This window comes from Pogona vitticeps, chromosome 12 (genome assembly GCF_051106095.1).
Source record: "Pogona vitticeps strain Pit_001003342236 chromosome 12, PviZW2.1, whole genome shotgun sequence".
NCBI classification, from domain to species: Eukaryota; Metazoa; Chordata; class Lepidosauria; order Squamata; family Agamidae; genus Pogona; species Pogona vitticeps.
In genome coordinates, this window is record NC_135794.1 from 6,149,614 (window position 1) to 6,169,690 (window position 20,077).

The following is a 20,077-nucleotide window of genomic DNA, read 5'->3' on the forward strand; positions in this document are numbered from 1 at the left end:
CTTTTCAAAAGGAGTAAGACAGGTTTCATGGAGGATGAGGCTATTCATGGCTGCCGGTCTTAATGACTGTAAGATGTCTGTGCCGTACCAGTTCCTAGCAAACGACAGCCGTGCCGACTCCGCTGGTTGTCTGGCTTTGGGCTTTCCAGAGGCAAGTGATCGGCAACTGTACTAAACAGGATGATGGGCTCCATGGTCTTTTGGAGTGATTCCGCCGGGCTCTTAATGTAAGCGGCATCTGCCCAGATTTCGCAGGGTGGCTGACAAGAGTCTCTCCTGGCAGCCAGAAGGAGTGGCGGGGAGGGTGGCCGAGTTTAGGGAAGGGCTTCAGCCGAAGACCTGCTGCTGGAGAAGGCCCTCTTCTGAGTCCCACCACGGAGGACCCTTCCATCCGGTGGAGACACCCAGGGCTTTCTCTGCTATGGGACCTCCACCGTGGGGCGCCCTTCCCCCTTGGAGGCTCAGTGGGCACCAACATCAGCATCCTTTCAGCCCCCCCCCTCCAAGGGCAGGCCATCAACGTTTACATAAATGAAATGATAAATAAATGAAGCAGGATGTGCTGTGTAGGCTGGCGCTGCCATGATTTCTCCATCATGGGCTACGTGGGGCCACCTCCGCCAGGGAGTTTTGATGCACTACAATTCCCATCAGCCCCAGGAGACATCTCATCCTTGCACTGGCTCCGGAAGAGACACCATTTCCCTCCATTGTTCTACCGCCTCCTACAGGCGAAGGGCGGCCCTGCAGAAAAGGGCGTCCCGCGCGGCGCTCGCTGGGTAACGTAGTCCTGCCGAAAGAACCGCCTCGTGTTCGGCCTCTCCTTTGTTGCCACGTACGTGGTCCAATCAGAGCGCCGCCGCCGCCGCCCCGTGCCCGCTTCCCATTGGCTGATCCGACTTGCCCCCCCCATACCGCGCTGTGGACACGTGGCACTCCTTTTGTCGCGACCAGCTCGCTCCCGCCGCCCTCCTCCCGCCCCCCCCTCCCCGGAGATGGAACGTGCCAATCCCCGTCGCTGAGGCCTTTGCCCCGCCCCGTCCCCGCCTTGGGCCCGTACCATTGCGAGCGGGAGCGGGGGGGGGGACAGGAAGGGGGCGGATGCTGGCGGCGGCGCGGCGGGCTCTGTGGCCGGGCGGGCGTTGCTGGAGCTGCGAGCGGAGGAAGATGAAGCTGTTGGCGGCGGCGGCCCTGCTGGGGCTGGGAGGCTCTCTGCTGCTCCTGCTGTTCCCGGGGACTCACGCCGAGGAGCGCAAGAAGGGCCCCAAGGTCACAGCCAAGGTGAGGCGAGCCGAGCCTGGCCTGGTGGGGGAGGGGAAGGGGGGAGGGGAGGGGGGGGAGACTCCTCAAATATTTCCCCCCCACACCCTTAAAGGCCTCCGAGGCCCACTGAGCAGCCCCCCCAAAAAAAATTCCAGGGCACGGCCATGTATGAATGGGCAGGGAAAGTGAAAAGGCCGGGTGACGTCATAGTCGTGCAAATGGGTGGGCGTCGGTGCAATGGACACCCCCCCCCACACACACACACACACCGAGTCGGTGCAAAGGGTGGTCTCATCATAAGTACATCATCCTGTTCAGACCTGGGGAAGAAGGCTTGATCTCGAGTTTTCTGGATGTAACCCCCCCAAAAAAGCAGGCCCCCGTTGCATCTCATGGCACTCCTGCTCCCATCATCCCCAAACCGAGAGGCGGGGGCTGATACGAATCGTCGTGCATCAAAACTCCCTGGCGGAGGTGGCCCCCGTAGCCCATGATGGAGAAACCATGGGAGTGCCAGCCTACACAGCACATCCTGCTTCATTTATTTATCATTTCATTTATGTAAACGTTGATGGCCTGCCCTTGGAGGGGGGGGGCTGAAAGGATGCTGATGTTGGTGCCCACTGAGCCTCCAAGGGGGAAGGGCGCCCCACGGTGGAGGTCCCATAGCAGAGAAAGCCCTGGGTGTCTCCACCGGATGGAAGGGTCCTCCGTGGTGGGACTCAGAAGAGGGCCTTCTCCAGCAGCAGGTCTTCGGTTGAAGCCCTTCCCTAAACTCGGCCACCCTCCCTACCACTCCTTCTGGCTGCCAGGAGAGACTCTTGTCAGCCACCCTGCGAAATCTGGGCAGGTGCCGCTTACATTAAGAGCCTGGTGGAATCACTCCAAAAGACCATGGAGCCCATCATCCTGTTTAGTACAGTTGCTGATCACTTGCCTCTGGAAAGCCCAAAGCCAGACAACCAGCGGAGTTGGCACGGCTGTTGTTTGCTACGAACTGGTACGGCACAGACAACAGTCGTGGTTAGGAAAGGCCGGTGCAGTTAAGAGGTCAGCCGCCCCCTTCCCTTCCATCTGTCCTGCACGGACAGGGTTGGCTAGCTTGGAGACCCTTTCCATCCAAGAAGTGTGCAGGTCAGTGGGAAGGATGTGCTGTTGAGAGATTTGGGGTGTGTGTGTGTGCAGCTGTGTCCCTTTCCAAATCTGCATCTTGGTGGCATCTTTAGTACTTCGCTGCTGTATAAAGCTTTAGCACAAGACCTTACGTTGTTGAGTCAGGCCGTCGCGTTCATCTAGCCCAAGTCCTGTTTCTGTTTTAAAGCTACAGTGGTGCCTTGCCAGACAGTTACCCCGCATGACAGTTTTTTCGCTAGACATTGACTTTTTGCAATCGCTATAGTGATTTGCAAAACAGTGATTCCTATGGGGGAATTTCGCTGGACAATGTTTGATCCCTGCTTCGCAAACCGATTTTCGCTAGACAACGATTTTGACAGCTCCCTCTGCACTCACAAAACGGATGTTTTCGGGACCTAAGCTTCGCAAGACAGCGATTTAAACAGCTGATCAGCGGTTCGCAAAGCGGCTTTCCTATGGCCGATCTTTGCTAGACAATGACGATTCTTCCCCATTGGAACGCATTAAACAGGTTTCAATGCATTCCAATGGGGAAATGCTTTTCGCTAGACAATGATTTCGCTAAACAGCGATTTCAGTGGAACGGATTATCATAGTCTAGCGAGGCACCACTGTATTGGTAGAACTTGGTAACATGAATTTCTGGGATCGCAGCCAGAAGATTCTGCTTTCCAGAAACACACAAGGTTTCCAACATCTGGGAGCTCTGGATTAGTCTAATGCAGTAAAAACTGGAGACAACCTCGTGACTCTTTTGAGAGTACATGATGCTATATCTCATTTTAAAAAAAGAAGCCCATGTCAGGTTGGGGATTCTGATGGCTGAAGTCTCCCCAAGAGCCCTATAGAACTTTATAGACCTCCAGGGAAAAATAAATAAATCGGGAGCCTGTGTTCATCACAGCTGGCCTTTATCCCCAAAAAGAGTTAATGCCAGAATGAAATCAAACATTTAAAATAGTAACAAAATTCATCTGAGTATCAAGGTATGTCTTTTCACTGTTACGATAACTCCAGGTGACATCAGCTTGTCTGCTTCTACAATCTTTATTCGTTTACGTTGCTTCTGGGTCCATAAGCCCAAAAATGCTTCAAAGTTAGGAAACATCCAAAAATCATACAGCTATGGAGAAACTGTAGGCACAAATGCTTTAAAAATGCCTCCTTACAACTTATAAAAAGCTACAGGTGTGATTTCCATTCAAAATTCTTACAGCTACAAGAAGTTGCAAAAAAAAGTACATTCAAAAATAAAATTTAAGTTGTCAGTAGAATTTAAATTATGTTTGAATCCAAAAATAAAGGAGCTTATAGCTTAAAAAGGCAGAATCAAACATCAGAGAACATGTATCTAAACTACTGAAGTTCTTGAGAATAACTTTTAAAGAAAACGTCTGTCTTAGCCTCTAAGCCAGTGGCTTCCATACTGGGGTCCCCAGATGTTCTTGGACTGAAGCTCTCAGAAATAGTGGCCAGCACAGCTAGTGGTGAAGATCTCTGGGAGTTTTCTATTCCAAGGACATCAGAGGACGCAAGTTTGGGAACCACTGTTCTAAGACGTTTGCATTGGTACCAAACCCTGATGTGAAAACAGACCAAAATGAATGCAGGTCGTGGTTTCCCCCCCAAGATTGCCTGAATTGTCCCAGCAAAAACTACTCAAGTACTTTGCCACAGAAGGGGATAATATGATCTTCGAACTGCAGAGCTGGAAGGGGCCCCATGGATCATGGAGTCGGGCCCAGTGGAGAATCGAACCCCCAACCTCTGGCTCCACAGAGCTCTCCAGCAGCTCAAGGACAGAAGGGGATATTTTCAGTGGGGCCACCAAACCTCCACGGCACAGTGCTTAAACTGCAGTATTGCAAGCCAAGCCTTTAAGCCTGTCAATCCATTTACCCTTTTTTTAGAACTGTGTTGGTACTTTCGGCTGCAGTGAACCTCGTTAAAATTAGTCCTCTGACTTCATTAATTGATCCGATCGATCGTCATGGAAACTCGGCATAAAAACCAAGCTGTAAACCCACAGATCACATCTATTTGAAAGAACAATACCGAAAACATGCAGCAGAACCAACAGCGTTCTGAGTTGCAGTCCAGTGCCGAATTGTGCCTTGTTTTCAGTTGTAGCGTCGTCCGTGTGACGTGTCAGGCGAAACCGATGGTGTTTTGGCTGGACACAGAAGACGGGATGCATTCTAGTATGAAACCAGTCCACGAGCAGCCTTCGTTTTACTCACATCCAGGTATATTTTGACTTGCGGATCGGGGACGAAGACGTGGGCCGAGTCGTCATTGGCCTTTTTGGAAAGACGGTTCCCAAAACGGTGGAGAATTTCGTTGCCTTGTCTACAGGAGAGGTGAGTTGTGTCTTAGAACCACGAGGGATACAAACCAGCATAGTCTTGTTGTTTATTGTTGTTTATTCAGAGTTCTCCGCTTCTGGGTTCGAGGGCAGTAGTTCCTGTTCTTGGGTCACCCAGGTGTTCTTGGACTGCAATTCCCAGAAACCCTAGCCAGCACAGCGGCTGCTGAAGGCTTCTGGGGATGGTAGTCCAAGAACACCTGGGTGACCCAAGGATGGGAACCATTGTTCTAGGGGATGTTTGCAACCGTGGCAGCTGTGAAGAACAGGGACACCTCTGTTGCTGGTCCTTGGGCAAGCTGGTGTCTAAGCTAGCTGCTAGGTGGGTGTTTGGATTCTCTCCGGAGGGGCCCTTTATATTGTAGTCAAACTGCAACAGAGGTTTGTTTGGGTATAGCTGATTCCATGAGTGTTTTCAGGCAGGGACTGCTTTCCTGCTTCACACGACTGTGTGCAAAGACAAGATGGAAGTCTTTCTGTTATTGAGCTTCTCCTTTTTCACATTACCTTTGAAAAAAGAACAATCCACTAACTAGGTTGCCCTGCCAAAAATGTCTCAGTGCCCTTCCCTGATGGATGCCAGGCTGTAAGGTAGGATGGCAAGATCATTGGGCCATTTGGGTAGCTGGTAGAGGCAAGCACTGAGGCCTTCGGGGGTCCCCTGTTCAAGCAGCATGCTGGCCTGCTCTGGGGCCTTTTGCCAGGAGCATACAATTGCTAATGCCTTCCCTGCCTTGCAAAAGCAAAGACTCTTATCCTAGAACAGGAGGAAGGAAACTCCAACCCTCCAGATCAGAGGTCGTCAACCAGACCAGGCCATGAAGACAGACCTCCCACCCACTTCCAGTTGCTTTGTCTGCCAGTGCTGGCATGAGCACTCCCACACCCCTTCACACATGTGCCCAAACACCAGCACAAAGGGGTGGGGAGCGATTTCATGTGCTGGCACACAAGGGCACTCCCCACTGCTTTGTGCATGCACCTAAGAGAGCGTCCGCTCCTTCACAGAGCACGAGGAGGGTGCCTTGCCTTCCTCAGCTGGTCCACAGTCCCGAAAAGGTTGGGGACCGCCACTCCAGATGTTTGGGGCTACAGCTTCAACAGACTCTTACCTGTGGCCGTGCCAGGTGGGGCTCTTGGGAGCTGCAGGCCAGAACATTTAAAGCTTCCAGAGGCCTCCCCAAGCTTGCTTAGAACTTCCACCGCTTTGCCCAGCGAGCTGGAACCCTCTGCCGTTGGCAGAGGAGAAGAAGAGAGTCTTGTTTCTTGCGTCGAGGCCCCGAGGAAGGCTAACTGCACAGAGTATTGGAGCAGGTCCTGGGGATTTGCGCGTGGTCCTCACTCCTTGACCCTTTTTCAATTTCAGAAAGGGTTCGGTTACAAAGGGAGCAAATTTCACCGCGTGATCAAGGACTTCATGATCCAGGGAGGCGATTTCACACGAGGAGACGGAACAGGAGGTGAGAGAGAGAGCAGACACCCACAAGCCAGGTGCAAGGACAGTTTGCCCCATTAGGAAACATTCAGAAGCAGCATCTCGGAACCATCAGGTGGAGCAGCCGTGGGTGGCCTGTTCCTCTGTGATGGGCCCAGTTGCCCTTTAAATGTCTATGAAGTTAGGGAATGATATGGTCAGTTGCCATCATCATAGGCATCCTTCAGTCTCGAGAGACTATGGTAACATGCTCTGAATCGAGGAGTGTCCTCTCCAAAGCATGAAGCCTGGGTAAGGTAATATGGAGGATAGGCTGTTACCCAAGCAGCAAATCCCCCCTCTCCACATTGCTGAAATAGTCCAATGGAAAGGCAAGAGCCAATACAACTGGTTCCAGCAATGTCGCAGGAGTTGGCAGAACGACACATGCTGCCTTCGGGACTCCAGCTCCGGATTTTGCCTCGAGGTTAACTCCTGAATCCTTTTCCATGAGTGGATATAGCCACAAGGCAGTGGAGGTTTGAAGTCGGAGTTTTCCTTCTCCTAGATGGGCTGCCTTCCATGGCTGACGAGCCCCACCTACCCGGCCTGCTCTTTAATAGTGCAAAAGTATGATCTGATCCTTAAAAACTTTCCTGACTCCCCGGCTTATGCAAGTCTCATTGCCTTTCCTATTTACCATATTAAGGCCAGATATAAAATTTGGAACACGCTCTTTTAAATCAGGAAGTCCCACCCCTAGGCCCCACCCCCAGGCCATGTGCTCAGGAGACAAAAAGCCCAGGAAAAAAAAAACTCAGCAAGGCATCCATGCAAACAGACCTGGCCTTCGCCCTCAGCCCAGCTTCCTAGGAGAAAGGGTTCAGGGGCCTGGAACACACTCTTTTAAATCAGGAAATCCCACCCCTAGGCCCCACCCCCAGGCCATGTGCTCAGGAGACAAAAAGCCCAGGAAAAAAAAATTCAGCAAGGCATCCATGCAAACAGACCTGGCCTTCGCCCTCAGCCCAGCTTCCTAGGAGAAAGGCAGTTGCCACCTGTTCATTAAAGGCAGGCTTAGGGAGTGCATGGCCCTCCATATGTTCTTGGACTATGGGTTCCATCAGCCTAGTTTAGCCAGTGGTGATGGATGATGAGAACTGCATTTCCTATCTGAGGGTCATCTTTTCCTGGTTTAAGGAAGCTTTTTCCAAGCATCCTCCTTTGGTGAAATAATGGAATAATAGAATTTACTCTTAGGTTAGATATTATAGGCAACTTGTTTTATTAATGTATTTGTTGTCTCACCTCTCGGTCCAGGTGGTGAGAAACGTATTAAAAGTGCAAGATGGAACTGAAATGCTGTGGGCACTGAACCCTGTCTAGCTAGCAGCAGAAGTATTGAGTTGTGTTAAAGGCTAGAGGGAAACAATGACTGGCTGGTTGGATTGCTCAGAGTGCCCCAGGTTCCAGAGGGGGAGGCAGATCCAGCCGAGATAGCCCTGCCCAGCTGTGCTGCACCTTAGAAGGTGGGTGGGGTGAGGGAACCTAGAAACATTGACCGGAGATGAGAGAGCTGCAGGGCCAATCTGCCTGGTTGGAAGAAGGAGCTCCAGCAGGAGACGGCGCTCCCAGGAAACCCCTCTTCCCTTGGCCAGTGAAGGTACGGTGGTTTTCTCATCCCTCCTCCAGCCTCCTCTTGTATCGTATTTGTTAGATTGCGAGCCTCCAGGCAAAGACCACCTTCGCTTTTCAATTTCTGTACACCGTTAAGAAAATCTTAACATACACGTCTTAAGTGCTGAGTAAAAAGGAAAGAGCAGCAGTAGCAATATCCGTGGGATTGGTATCTGCAGTTTCATTTATCCGCAGTCTGAAAATATTAATAACATTAAAAGAAAAAAAAAAACTAGAAATACATATTTTCATGATGTATTTACCTAAACTGGCCACTAGAGAGGGCCAGAGACCATGCTATTAATTCTTCAGTCATAAATATTCATATCACGGTGGCTGGTGTGACAAACCCAGACCTACTGGGATCTATCACACAGTTACTAAGCTGCCACCAACCATTCCCTATAATAAGTCACACAGACCAGGGATGGATTTTTAAACAATAAAAGAATAAGGTTTATTTTAAATACAAACAGGGTAAATAAAACAATCAGGTGAATAAAATAAAGTAACGTGGCTTATTCTCACACACACAAGCATACAGTTTGAACCTATCAGGGTGGTACTCTGACCCACAGTAGTACCCTGTCAGACACACAGACTCCCACAACAGCTTCTTCTTCCCCAGCTGCTGCTTCGTCCCAACCCAGTGTCTCACAGTCTGTCTCAGCATCTTCTCTTCACCACACAGGCATCACATATTTATACAGTACAGCCCCTCCTCCTGATGTCCCGCCTTCCACTCCCCATAGGATGGAACTTTCCCTCCAAACCCATGACAGACAGGTAACATCAGTGCTGTTATGTAACAGCTGGTTCTGGTAATACATGTGAATTTTTTAAAATTCCTTCTGTTTTTAATACTTTCAGACTGTGGATAAGTGAATCAGTGGATACTGATCCCATAGATAAGGGGGTCCTACTGTACATAGCATGGTCTCTTGCTCCCTCTAGTAGCCATTGCTAGTAATACATGGTGAAAATACATTTTTTCCTGGACGTTTTATCTTTTACCATGCTGTGTATAACGTTCACTATTATCTGCTGTTTCCGGCATCCGCTGGGGGCTTGAGACCAATACCTTGTGGGTACAGAGATCCTAATGTATCATGTTAATTAGGGAACTCTTGGTGGTGTCCTGAACTACCGCCGGTCCTTGTCGATTCTACCACTACGCCCCTGCTAATGGCTCGTTCTCTACTCCCTGCCAGGCAAAAGCATCTACGGTGACCGTTTCCCGGACGAGAACTTCAAGCTGAAGCACTACGGGCCCGGGTGGGTGAGCATGGCCAACGCTGGCAAGGACACAAACGGCTCTCAGTTCTTCATCACCACCGTCAAGACGTCGTGGCTCGACGGCAAGCACGTCGTCTTTGGCAAAGTCCTGGAAGGGATGGTAAGGATGGCTTTGATCTTGTACAGAACCATTTATTCTCGGTGTGGCTTAACCGGACCTTAACGGGTTTTTTAGTGGCAGCAACGAGGGGACTGAAAGAGGAAAATATTCCAGGTGTCTTGGTTGCAGTTTGGGCACTCAGGCTCAAAAAGGTTCACCATCACTGGTTTAGACTCTTAAGGCCAGCCTCCTGAACATGAAAGAAAGAGCTTGGGATTGACGCCGTGAGCCTTCTTTCTTGTGTGCAAAGTCAAGAATGAGGATTTTGTGGTCCTCCCGGTATGGCTTGACCTGGAACTCCCATCGTCCTTCACCCAAGAACTGTTGATTACGGCTGGTGGGAGTTGTAATCCAGTACGTTCTTCATCCTTCCAGTGAAATGGGAATGGGAATCTTCTCTCTGCATCCCACAGCTGGCAGATATGGGGGGGGGCAGGCTGTGGGTGGCAACAGGGCTTCCCCTTGATGACTTCCTCAATCTGTAAAACCTCCCGTTCATCCCCAGAAGGCCAGTTTGCCTGGATCGGATTCTGAAGAAGAAACTACAGTCTCAGGATGTAATATGTATTTCAGATTAAAATGCCTTTTAAAAATTGAAATAAAGGTGTGTGTTTCTGTGTGTGTGTGTACACACATACAAGCACACACACACACACACACACACACACTGATTTCTCTTTCAGTTTCAGATCTATTGGATGTACCATTTAGTTTTGTACCCAGTTTGTCTGGAGGCAAGCTTATCTTTTAGACACCGTTTGCACGCTTTTTCATTTTCCTTGGGAGCTACTAAGAAATTTGAATTGTGTTTCTTTTGTACCGGAAACAGTTCTGGGAACCCCGGGTTGAAGCACATGGTGTTTTATTCCTAACTTTTTTTTTTAAAGGGAAGCTAACAGTACGTTGCCCATTCCTGCTCTCCCGGTGATCCCTGCGAGCTCCCAGGTGTTAGGACCAGCCGAAATAGGCACAGCTTCGGAAAAGTGACTCGTTTTGGACGGCCGTTCTGAGATTCCAAAGCCAGCCCGGCCTGTAGTCCAGAACCACAACTAGCTTTTGAGGATGGAGCCCACGTGGGCGGGCAGAAACATCCCTGATACTGGCTTTGTGTTGTGACCTCCCTGTGAGGTGAGCTCACCCCCTGATCTCTTGTCTTTCTCCTCCCGGCTGCTTGCCTGCGTCTAGGACGTCGTGCGGAAGGTCGAGAACACGAAGACGGACAGTCGGGATAAACCCCTGAAGGATGTCGTCATTGTCGACTGCAACACCATCGAGGTGGAGAAACCGTTTGCCATCGCCAAAGAGTAGCTCGTGGCTGCAGAAAGGGCCAGGGGGGAAGACTCTGGCTTGCCAAAGGGCTGGGGGGCCCCACACTCAATGCTGAGGCCTCATTACCATCCGACATCCGGCGGGCGCCGGCGGTTCGCCACCTCCGCCGTGGCCAGCTTTCCTCGGCCGGTTCAATGGTGATGGTTCTCTCCATTTCTGTAACAACTGTTCATTCCATCAGTCCCTCTGCGGGCATCCGGGGGGGGGTTGCCTCCTGTGTGGAGGTATTGGGCGTCTCATTCCTTTTTTGTAAGAAGCACAGGGGCCATTAAACATGACCATTGTGTTTTTCTACTAGTGCCTCGCTTGCTGGCAGTTTTGTCTCTGTCCTTCCCACCCAGTGGCTTTGCCCTGGGCTCGTGGCTAGGCTGCTTTAGGCAGGAATGGTAGGTGACAACAAACACCCGTGAAACCCACTAGGTAGGACAACAGTACAGTGGTGCCTCGCACAACGGGCGCCTCGTAGAGCGATGAATCCGCTCTACGAGGCCGGTTTTGTGATCGCAAATGCGATCGCAAAACGGTGCCTGCATACCGACCTTCGCTTTGCGACCCGCCGATCAGCTGTTCCGCGGCTACAAAATGGCCGCCGGAAGCCCCAAAATGGCCGCGTGCAGCGTTTTCGTGCCCTCGTAAAGCGAGGGGAGGGCGCGAAAATGGCTGCCGGCCATAGGGAAGCATCGCTGAGCGGTGATTATTCGGCCCAATTGGAATGCATTAAACCATGTTTAATGCGTTCCAATGGCTTTTCCTGCCCCGTTCAACGATGCTTTCACACAGCGAGGGTTAATCGGAACAGATTAACCTCGCTGTGCAAGGCACCACTGTACCTCCTTTTAGTGACCTCCAGACGAAAAGAAAGTCAAATCAGGAGGTCCCCAGACGATGAGCAAATGTTGCACAGTCAACACCCAAAGGCATCGCTGTGTTTCTGAGCAAAGCAGGGCATTTACTCTGTTTGAGAAAACAGCGGGAACATCCCCGAAAATGTAATCTTTTAGCAGAAGCCGGGAGCTGCTGGCCTCAGGGTCACGCTCCCTTCCACAGTGGCGGTTCTCCTAGTTTTTGTGTTGTTGGGTTTTTCCTTCACTCTCAATGTCTCTGAAATGCCCGGCAGGAGGTGTTCTGAGTGGACGCAACGCTGATGTTTTTGATCCTACCCGTTGGCCCTGCCAACTGCGAGGATGTGAGCCTTGCAAAATCCTTTTGGAATTTAAATCATCTGCCAGTGAGCAGCGTTCTGGTCCGAGGGCATCTGGATATCCATCATCCCAGGGCTTAAGATTCCTATCTAGAGTTTGGCCAATACTGACGTCGTCTGCCATACTGCTTCTCATAGCCTAGGCAAGGGTGATGATGAAGCAGCCCCCGTCCCATCCCTAAATAAACAAAGCTCATCTGCTTTTGGAATGTCAGCCTGGTCCAGTGTGTTTAGCAATTAAATCAGAGGCCACCAGGCATGCCCAGAAAGGCTCCTGTCGGAAACCTAGGGAGACAGGACTGGGCTAAGTGGAGTCGGTCCAAGTCTTTCCCTCTGTATTGCTTCCGAAGGCTCAGGCTGCAGGCAGGTGGGAGAACATTTCCTAACACCAGGCACAGCTGGAGTGGCGTCCTGGCCCAGCTGCATCTGCTCCCAGTCCTAGAAACCTATAGATAGGGAGGGCGCTACCTCTGCTTCCCTGCTGTGAGTCACTTCCTTCCCATGGCTTGGAACTGGAGGAAGTTCTCCCCGGCTCCAGATCCTAGGAGCAGACAGTGAGTACAGGAGCACTTTCTTGGTATCCCAGCTGTGAGCGGTGCCAGCTTTGTGACTCTGTTGCAGCCCAACGGTGTTAGCCTGGCCCCAAGGGGAGCCTTAAGGCCAGCCCCATAGCGCAGGGGTTAAACTGCTGTGCTGCGGCCAAAACTGAGCTCACCCAGAGTTCAATCCCAGGTAGCCGTCTGAAGGTTCACTCAGCCTTCCATCCTTCTGAGGTCAGTAAATTGAGTACCCAGCCCGTGGAGGGGTGGGCAATGTGTAGCCTACATAATTGTTAACTGCCCCGAGAGTGCTTGAAGTGCTATGGGGTGGTATATAAGCAGCACATTTGGCTTTTAAGGCAGAGGAAAGGAGCGTGTGGCTCCCCGATGCTCTTGGAACTGTCCTCAATTTAACCAGGGCTTGAGGGTAAAGGTAAAGGTTCCCCTTGACAATTTTTGTCCAGTCCCGTTCGACTCTAGGGAGTGGTGCTCATCCCCGTTTCCAAGCCATAGAGCCAGCGTTTGTCCGAAAACAATCTTCCGTAGTCACACGGCCAGTGCGACTTAGACACGGAACGCCGTTACCTTCCCACCAAAGTGGTACCTATTTATCTATTTGCATTTGCATGCTTTCGAACTGCTAGGTTGGCGGGAGCTGGGACAAGCAACGGGCGCTCACTCCGTTGCGTGGATTCGATCTTATGACTGCTTCTGACCCTACAGCACAGGCTTCCGTGGTTTAGCCCGCAGTGCCACCACGTCCCCTAGAGGCACCCCCAAATCATGTGAGGACAAACGCAGCCTAAGTGATACCTGTTCGAGACAATAGGGTCCATTTTCTCTCTGGCCTTTAGGGGAGGTTTTGCACAGGGTGGCGCCCCAAGAATTCCTGCCGCAGGTCAACATCCGCCTTCCTCTCCTCCAGATCCTTTATTATTTCACGGTAAGAGGAGGTCGAAGGGGTTTCTGGGAGAGACCAGCCACCTCCACGCTCAAGAGTTTTCTTAGACGGGTAGCAAAGGAGCAGAAGCCAAGTCGAGGGGGAGCTGAGTCCGTTGGGTACCCACAAAGAACGTGGGTTTCAGGCAGGCGAGGGTCTCGGGAGAATAGAGACCCTGCAGCACCCCACTCAGGACCACGTCGGGCAGCGGATCTGAGCAGGAAAAAGGAGTCGGGTTAGTGTCGGGAGCACCTCGAGCCCAGCGCTGTGTCCCGTAGCCCACCGGCAGAGGTCGCTCGTGTTGCTAGAGATGACATAGGACCAGGGTCCTGTGTGCTAATCATGCCCCCAAAAGAATATCATTGGTAGTGACTGTTCCTCCCAGCCTAGCAGGGCAGATGGGTGGGTTAAGAGCCTGGGCACAACCTCCTGCAGGCTTTTGGCCCCTTTTGCTTAAGACAACCTTGTTTCTCCAGAAGTACCATCGAAAGCAGAGATGGGGGAACCTCTGGCTCTCCAGATGTGTTTTTGACTTCAGCTCCTAGAAGACCAGGATGAGAGTCCCATCCATGAGAAGGCTACAATATTCCTTCTCCCTGCTATAATCTCATGCGGCTCGTCCACCCACTCCTTCAGGGCCCCTGGCCCCATTGGCTCCTCTGATCCATTTCTGGTTTATCTTCATCTGATTAATGAAACTCCCACCTTGCCTTATGTTCTTCTTCATTTCTTCATTGATTAAGTGGCTTTTAAATACTTGATTTTTTAAAACATTTATCCCACCTTTCTCCTTAAAGAGGACCCAAGGTGGTTTACTTACATCATTAAAAGAGACAGTATTTAAACTAACAATGCGTATACAAACACTAAAGAGGATTAAACAAATGCTGTTCTAGAAACTATAAGCAACCCCAAAAGACATTCAAAGTAGTGAAGTAGAACAATCTATTTAAAAACTCCCATTCAGCCAGCTGGTCACTGAGGGAAATCTGGCCAGAAGAGCAAGGTCTTTTGCCTGCTTGCAGAAGGACAGCCGAGATGGGGGCCCCTCTGGCCTCCAGTGGGAGGGAGTTCCAAAGTCTGGGGGCAGCCACAGAGAGGACCCTCTCCCGGGTCCCCACCAAACACCTCTGAAGGTGGCAAGACCAAAAGCAAGCCCCCCGCCCCCGAGGATCTTAACACCAGGGCAGGCTCATAAAGGAAGACCCAATCCTTGAGATAGCTTGAACTTGTTGCATTATTTGCATGATAAATTTTTAAAAAAATACAAACGCACCACATATTCTAAAATACAGAGGGAAGAAACAGCCATTTAATTTTGCCTTGGCTCCAGTTCACAGACCCAAGGATGTAAAAGGAGAGCAGAAGCATCCGCTCACAGTGCTTGTGTTATTGCTGGAAAACAGGTGGTCGTCTTCCATGACCAACCTGAATCCCACCCCCACCTCCCAAGGGATTGTCCCCTGTTCCCTCTCGCTCCAGAACTTACCTGTGGTCAAGAACGGGTGTATATAGGGATCTTTGCGGAAGTTTATAACAGGTCGGTGGAAGAGCAGGCAACTGGGGCTGTCAAAAACAAAAGGAACCCCCCCCCCCTTTTATTAGAACTAGCAGGAGGGGTGCAAAGTTCCAGGAGAAAAACACCCACCCCATCTTATGGAGGCTCATTCTAGAATTTGCAGGATTCAGCTAATTTAGGAAGGGCAGCTATGAATGAACTGGAAAAGATCATCCAGTGTAAGGGATGTTTCGCTCAAGAATAAGGTGGAAGATCATTTACAGGCCAGTATTCCCAGTTCCTATACGCAGATGCAAAAGGTAGACCGTGAATAAAGCCAACCCCAAAACAATGTATTCCTTTAAAATGTGGTGGTGTGTAAATCCACAGACCATTAAAAAAAAGGCAAATAAGTGGGTTTGGGATCAAATTAAGCCTGAATTAGAATCAAGGACTAAGCTGAAGCCATAATGCTTTGGGCACGTAAGGGGCGGGGGGGGGGGAATTCATTGGAAAAAAGGCTGGCAAAGGCTGAAGGCAGCAGGAAAAGAGGAAGAACAGATATGAGATGGATTAACTCTAAAGGAAGGCACGGTCGGCAAAAGCTCTGCAGGGCTGCTGGTGACACGACCTTTTGGAGGTCACTAATCCATACGGCTGCCGTAGGACAGGAGTGACTTGATCACACCTAACAATACGTTTTTGCGAAAATATAAGCAAACGCCAACCAGGGTATTGCCTTACATTCTGTGTCTATTAGCTATGGGGATCGGGGAGTGGTTCCTTATTCCGCCTCCCCATTCCAAGAACACTTACTCTGAATTGCTGGCTTTGGGGTCCTGCTGGAAATGCCCGAGCTTCAGGAAGTCCAGGAGCTCCTTGGGAAGATTCGTGTTGAGCGAGAGGACGCCCTGCAACGAGGAGACCCAGTGAGCACCCCACGCCCAGCCCGACTGGCTAGGAAAGCCAGTTCTGACTCATCTTCATGCAGGCGGTCCTCGGCCTTTCCACCCACCTGAAGGTAAGCTTCCAAGCCTTGACGTCGCTGCTCCATCACCTTGGCCATCCAGTTAGGGACGTGCTTTGGCGGGAAGTCTGGCACCTGGCATCGCTTCTTGATCTAGGAAAAGGTAAAGGTAAAGGTTCCCCTTGACAATTTTTGTCCAGTCGTGTTCGACTCTAGGGGGCGGTGCTCATCCCCGTTTCCAAGCCGTAGAGCCAGCGTTTTTGTCCGAAGACAATCTTCCGTGGTCACATGGCCAGTGCGACTTAGACACGGAACGCCGTGACCTTCCCACCAAGGTGGTCCCTATTAATCTACTCGCATTTGCATGCTTTCAAACCGCTAGGTTGGCGGGAGCTGGGACAAGCGACGGGCGCTCACTCCGTCGCGTGGATTCGATCTTACGACTGCTTGGTCTTCTGACCCTGCAGCACAGAGGCTTCTGCGGTTTAGCCTGCAGCGCCACCACGTCCCTTGATCTAGGAAAAACAGCACTTCAAAGAACTCTAGAGAGAAGGCGTCGCATCCTCAAGTTGGCTCTCGGCCTCTCTGGGCTTCCAAAAAGTCGAACATCAGCTCCCAAAGTCCTTGGACCGCCAGCCAGAACGGTTGGGGCTTCTTGGAGGGGTCTGGAGTCGAAAACCAAGATGGGGCACAGACCCAACGACAAACGAACGAAACGTGAGCTGGGCTGGTTCTCGGTTCGGTTCATGGATCCCGTTTTACAGAAACCAAATGGAAGGCTGAACTTCTTTCTGCTCGGTGCTTTGTTTCGCTTTGGCAAAATGGATGCCCCCCCGTACTGCAGCCCCCACGGCCCCCCTACCTGGTCCTGCCACCACCACCTCTCCTTCCTCCTCCTAGGAGGCCTGCGTTTCTGCCTATGAAGACGGCGGTGGCAGAGGAGGAAGAGGACGTGGTGGGGAGACGGAGGAGGGAGGCAACGGGGTGCCAGCGTCTCCTCCCCTCCTGGCATGAATCAGAGTAACAGTGAATTGTCTAGTTTTTCCAGGGTTTGGGGGTGGTTCGTGGGCAGCACGAATTCATTTCCTGGTTTGTGCTCAGCTCTAGTCCAAAACAGCTGAAAGTCTAAGCATCACTGATCCGAGAAGGGTTTCTTATGAGCCGGGGGGGGGGGGGCTGCCTTTTAGTGTCTTCTTGCCTTGGTCAAAGTGAAAGCATCCGCAGAGCCCTGGGGCATCGCCCGACCAAAGGCCTTATCTCAGCCAGCCGTCTGTTCCCACAACGGCCAACCCCGAAGCGCTGGATGCAAGCCCTCAGGCCAGATAGGAGGACAAGAGGACCGAACCCCCCCCACCCCCCCACCCTCCACTTTCCTTCCTCAGCAACCGGGTACAAAAGCTTTGCCAGCAATATGGAAACACGCTTAGGCCAGGCTCTCTCTTAGACTGATCTACCTCACAGGGCTGTTGGAAAGATAAAAGTGGGAAGGAGAGGAGCGATGAATACTGCTTTGAGCTCACCAGAAGACCATCATCATCCTCAAGTGCCATCAAGTCAATGTTGACTTATGGGGAACTTTTCTTAGTAGAGAATACTCCAGCGTGGTTTAGGATTCCCTGCTTTTAGGGGGTATCCTGAGTCCGTGCAGCTGGCCCAAGGCCACCCAGGCTGGCTCTTCTCACAGGGAGGTGCAGTGGACGACAAAGGGGACCCCAAAGGGGGCTCATGAATAGATCCAGAAATGCTGCCAAATGCCATCTACAGGGAAGGGGTGTCCAAGAGGGACCAATTCTGACAGGCCTGCAAAGGCAGGTCTCAACCCTGCTTTTTCACAGGTAAAAGCCCCCACCCCTCACCTTTTTATGGAGGGCGTAGAATTCGGTGTAGCGCTTCTCGAGGGAATGCTTCCTCCCGTTGTACAGGACGTCCACTTGAAACACCTGCAACGTCAAAGAGGATCATGTCCAGTTGGCGCCGAGTCCCCCTCCTCCCCTAACCCTTTCCTCTTTCCTTCATGCTACGGTGTTTGCTGACCACCTTGTCCCAATCGGGGACGATGCCAGAGGTGCGTCAGAGGGAAGCTGCTCTGCCCATCGTCCCCCCCTTTTAAGACTTCCTGCTGCCTGAAGGTCCTAGGAGTCAGAGGCCGACCCCTTTGGATCCTGCTTGGGGGTGGCTTGCGGGGCATGCCCACCAGCTCTACCCGCAGGATGTCTTTCCAACACTGGGCGCCAAAAGGGGCCTCCCCGGGGCCTTCTGAGAGAGGACTGCCTTTTTGCTTTCTTTCCCCAGAGCGCCCTGCAGCTGGGTCTCTTTTTGAAGCAAAGTGTGTGTGTGTGTGTGTTGGGGGGGGGGATGGAAAAACATCCCATCACAAAAGGCTTCTTTGAGGAGTAGAGGTGACGCCTGGCTTCAAACCAGCCAGCAGGGTGGAGAGAGCATACTAAATAAACTTTGCGCTGAATAAAAAAAGGGAAGCCAGAACCACACGCATTTGGAGAGAGACCGAGAGATGCCTGCAACTACCTTGGCAAAATCCTCAACAGGGTTTTTTTTTTGGGGTGGGGAGAGGGCAGAGGAAGAGAGGTTTTGCAAACTTCTGACAACACCTCAATGTTCAGAAGTTTATATATATTGATATATTTATATATCAATATCTATCTATTTATTTATATTTATATATTTATATATTGACTCAACTTCCAGATAAACTGAATTTATTCACTGGAAGTCATCCAGTTATATATATGTATATGTATATATGTGTGTGTGTGTTGAGCTTAAACTATTGATTAAGCTCAGGGCCATCTGAAACACTGTTGGCAGTAAGGCGAACATCCTGGAGTTTGATCAATGAACAGAGAGTCCCATGGGTCCCCGCCACCTCCTGAAACAGGTGCTTCTCCTAGTAACCACTCGTTCCATCATCCTTCCATCCTCCAGAAGTTGGTAAATTAATTAAAGACCCAGCTCGCGCGGGGGGGGGGGAACGCGCCAATATGTAGCTGCATAATTACATTGGAAACCGGCCCGAGAGCGTTTTAAGCAGGATGGGGCCCTTTCCAAGCTGGGCACTGGGCTTTTAAACAACCACCAACCGGGAAATTCAGTTGTCTGCCTTTGGCAGAATGGGCGAGAGCTCTTTTCTTTTAATCCCACCACCCGTATTGCTATCAACAACCCTGTCCTTTAAAAGGGCCGCTGCAATTACTTCCGTGCATTTCATTAATGTGGTTCATTCAATTAAAAAGGGTTGATTTAATTAACGCGGTTACCAGGCTCGTTCTTTCTTGCATTCCCCGACCTCACTAGTTGCTTTTTCTCCTTCCCGGCATCCGCGCGCTCCCAAAAGTTACTTTTCGGTGGGAGATGCTGGGGGTGTGGATGGGTCATCCCCCAAAAGTAACGCGAGGGCGCCGGGCTGCCAAACTGGCGCTGCCATTCCAGACGCCTGAGAAAACGGACTTTGAAAAGTTTCTGGCCCCAGAAGTCCCCCCCCTTCCTGCTTCTTTTAAGGGGCTATTTTTGGTGGAGGATCCGGGCCTCTCCGGCACCCTCCCCGCTCGCCCCCTTTCCCCTTCGGGGCAGAGAAGCCCCGTCCCCGTTGCTCCGACGGCCTCCTCCGAGAGTCTCCGCCACCGCCAGGAGGAACGGAACGGAAGAAACGCGCAGGTAACGCCACGGGTAACGAATTCCAAGACGCGCAGCGGCCGCCTCCCCACTCACCGTGCGCGCCTTCTCCGGGCTGCCCTCGGGCGCCGCTGCCCGCAGCCCCACCGAGGGCACCGACACCGCCAGCTTCATCATCCTCATCAGCCGCCTCCTGCCTCTCCTCTGCGGGTTTTTGCGCCGGCTGGGCTCCGCCCCTTCACTGACCGCACCCCCAAGAGTGGATAGTTCTCGTTGATCCCGGGCATCTCACATCTCACAAGGCTCTTGGAGCAGGACGAAAAGCATCTTCCACTCTATTCCCAGACTGGATGATTTCCGCCCCCCTCAAAGTCCTGTATTTCCTGAGGATTTTCTTTAGATGATTTACAGCCCACCTTCTCTCCCCAGGTACCCAAAATAAGCAGTTTGGGATCGATGGTCAAGCAAAACCCACTCTAAACCTGCAGGATCGATCCCAGGAGAATTTCTGCCCAAGATCTTTAAACCCCAAAGATGTTCGGGGACAGGCCGTGTTTTCATGGGCAGCTGAAATGCAAGCTGACACCAACATCCATCCGTTGCACCGCCGGGAGGAGAAGGCCTCCCCTCTCCCACGAACCGAACCATCGCCACCTCCAGCTTCTGTGGGGTTGCCAAAGGGAGAGGCCAAGGCTTGGTGCCAAAAGGGCCAGGTCTTTCC

General features: G+C 51.5%; 2 protein-coding genes across 2 annotated transcripts; one reads left to right on the top strand and one right to left on the bottom strand.

Annotated features, from left to right (window-relative positions):
• The first annotated feature begins 1,050 nt into the window (after window positions 1-1,050).
• PPIB (peptidylprolyl isomerase B) lies at window positions 1,051-10,878 on the top strand. The gene is made up of 5 exons (XM_072982055.2): window positions 1,051-1,281; window positions 4,647-4,760; window positions 6,132-6,225; window positions 9,068-9,252; window positions 10,438-10,878. Exons 1-5 carry the CDS (start codon window positions 1,102-1,104, stop codon window positions 10,558-10,560), a joined length of 696 nt encoding a protein of 231 aa, XP_072838156.1. The 5' UTR covers window positions 1,051-1,101; the 3' UTR covers window positions 10,561-10,878.
• Window positions 10,879-13,229: 2,351 nt separating this feature from the next.
• SNX22 (sorting nexin 22) lies at window positions 13,230-19,593 on the bottom strand. The gene is made up of 6 exons (XM_020808066.3): window positions 19,453-19,593; window positions 17,583-17,666; window positions 15,775-15,879; window positions 15,576-15,670; window positions 14,751-14,827; window positions 13,230-13,474 (listed from the first exon to the last, which is right to left on the bottom strand). The coding sequence occupies exons 1-6, from the start codon at window positions 19,537-19,539 to the stop codon at window positions 13,326-13,328; spliced, it is 597 nt and encodes a 198-aa protein (XP_020663725.3). The 5' UTR covers window positions 19,540-19,593; the 3' UTR covers window positions 13,230-13,325.
• Window positions 19,594-20,077: the final 484 nt, after the last annotated feature.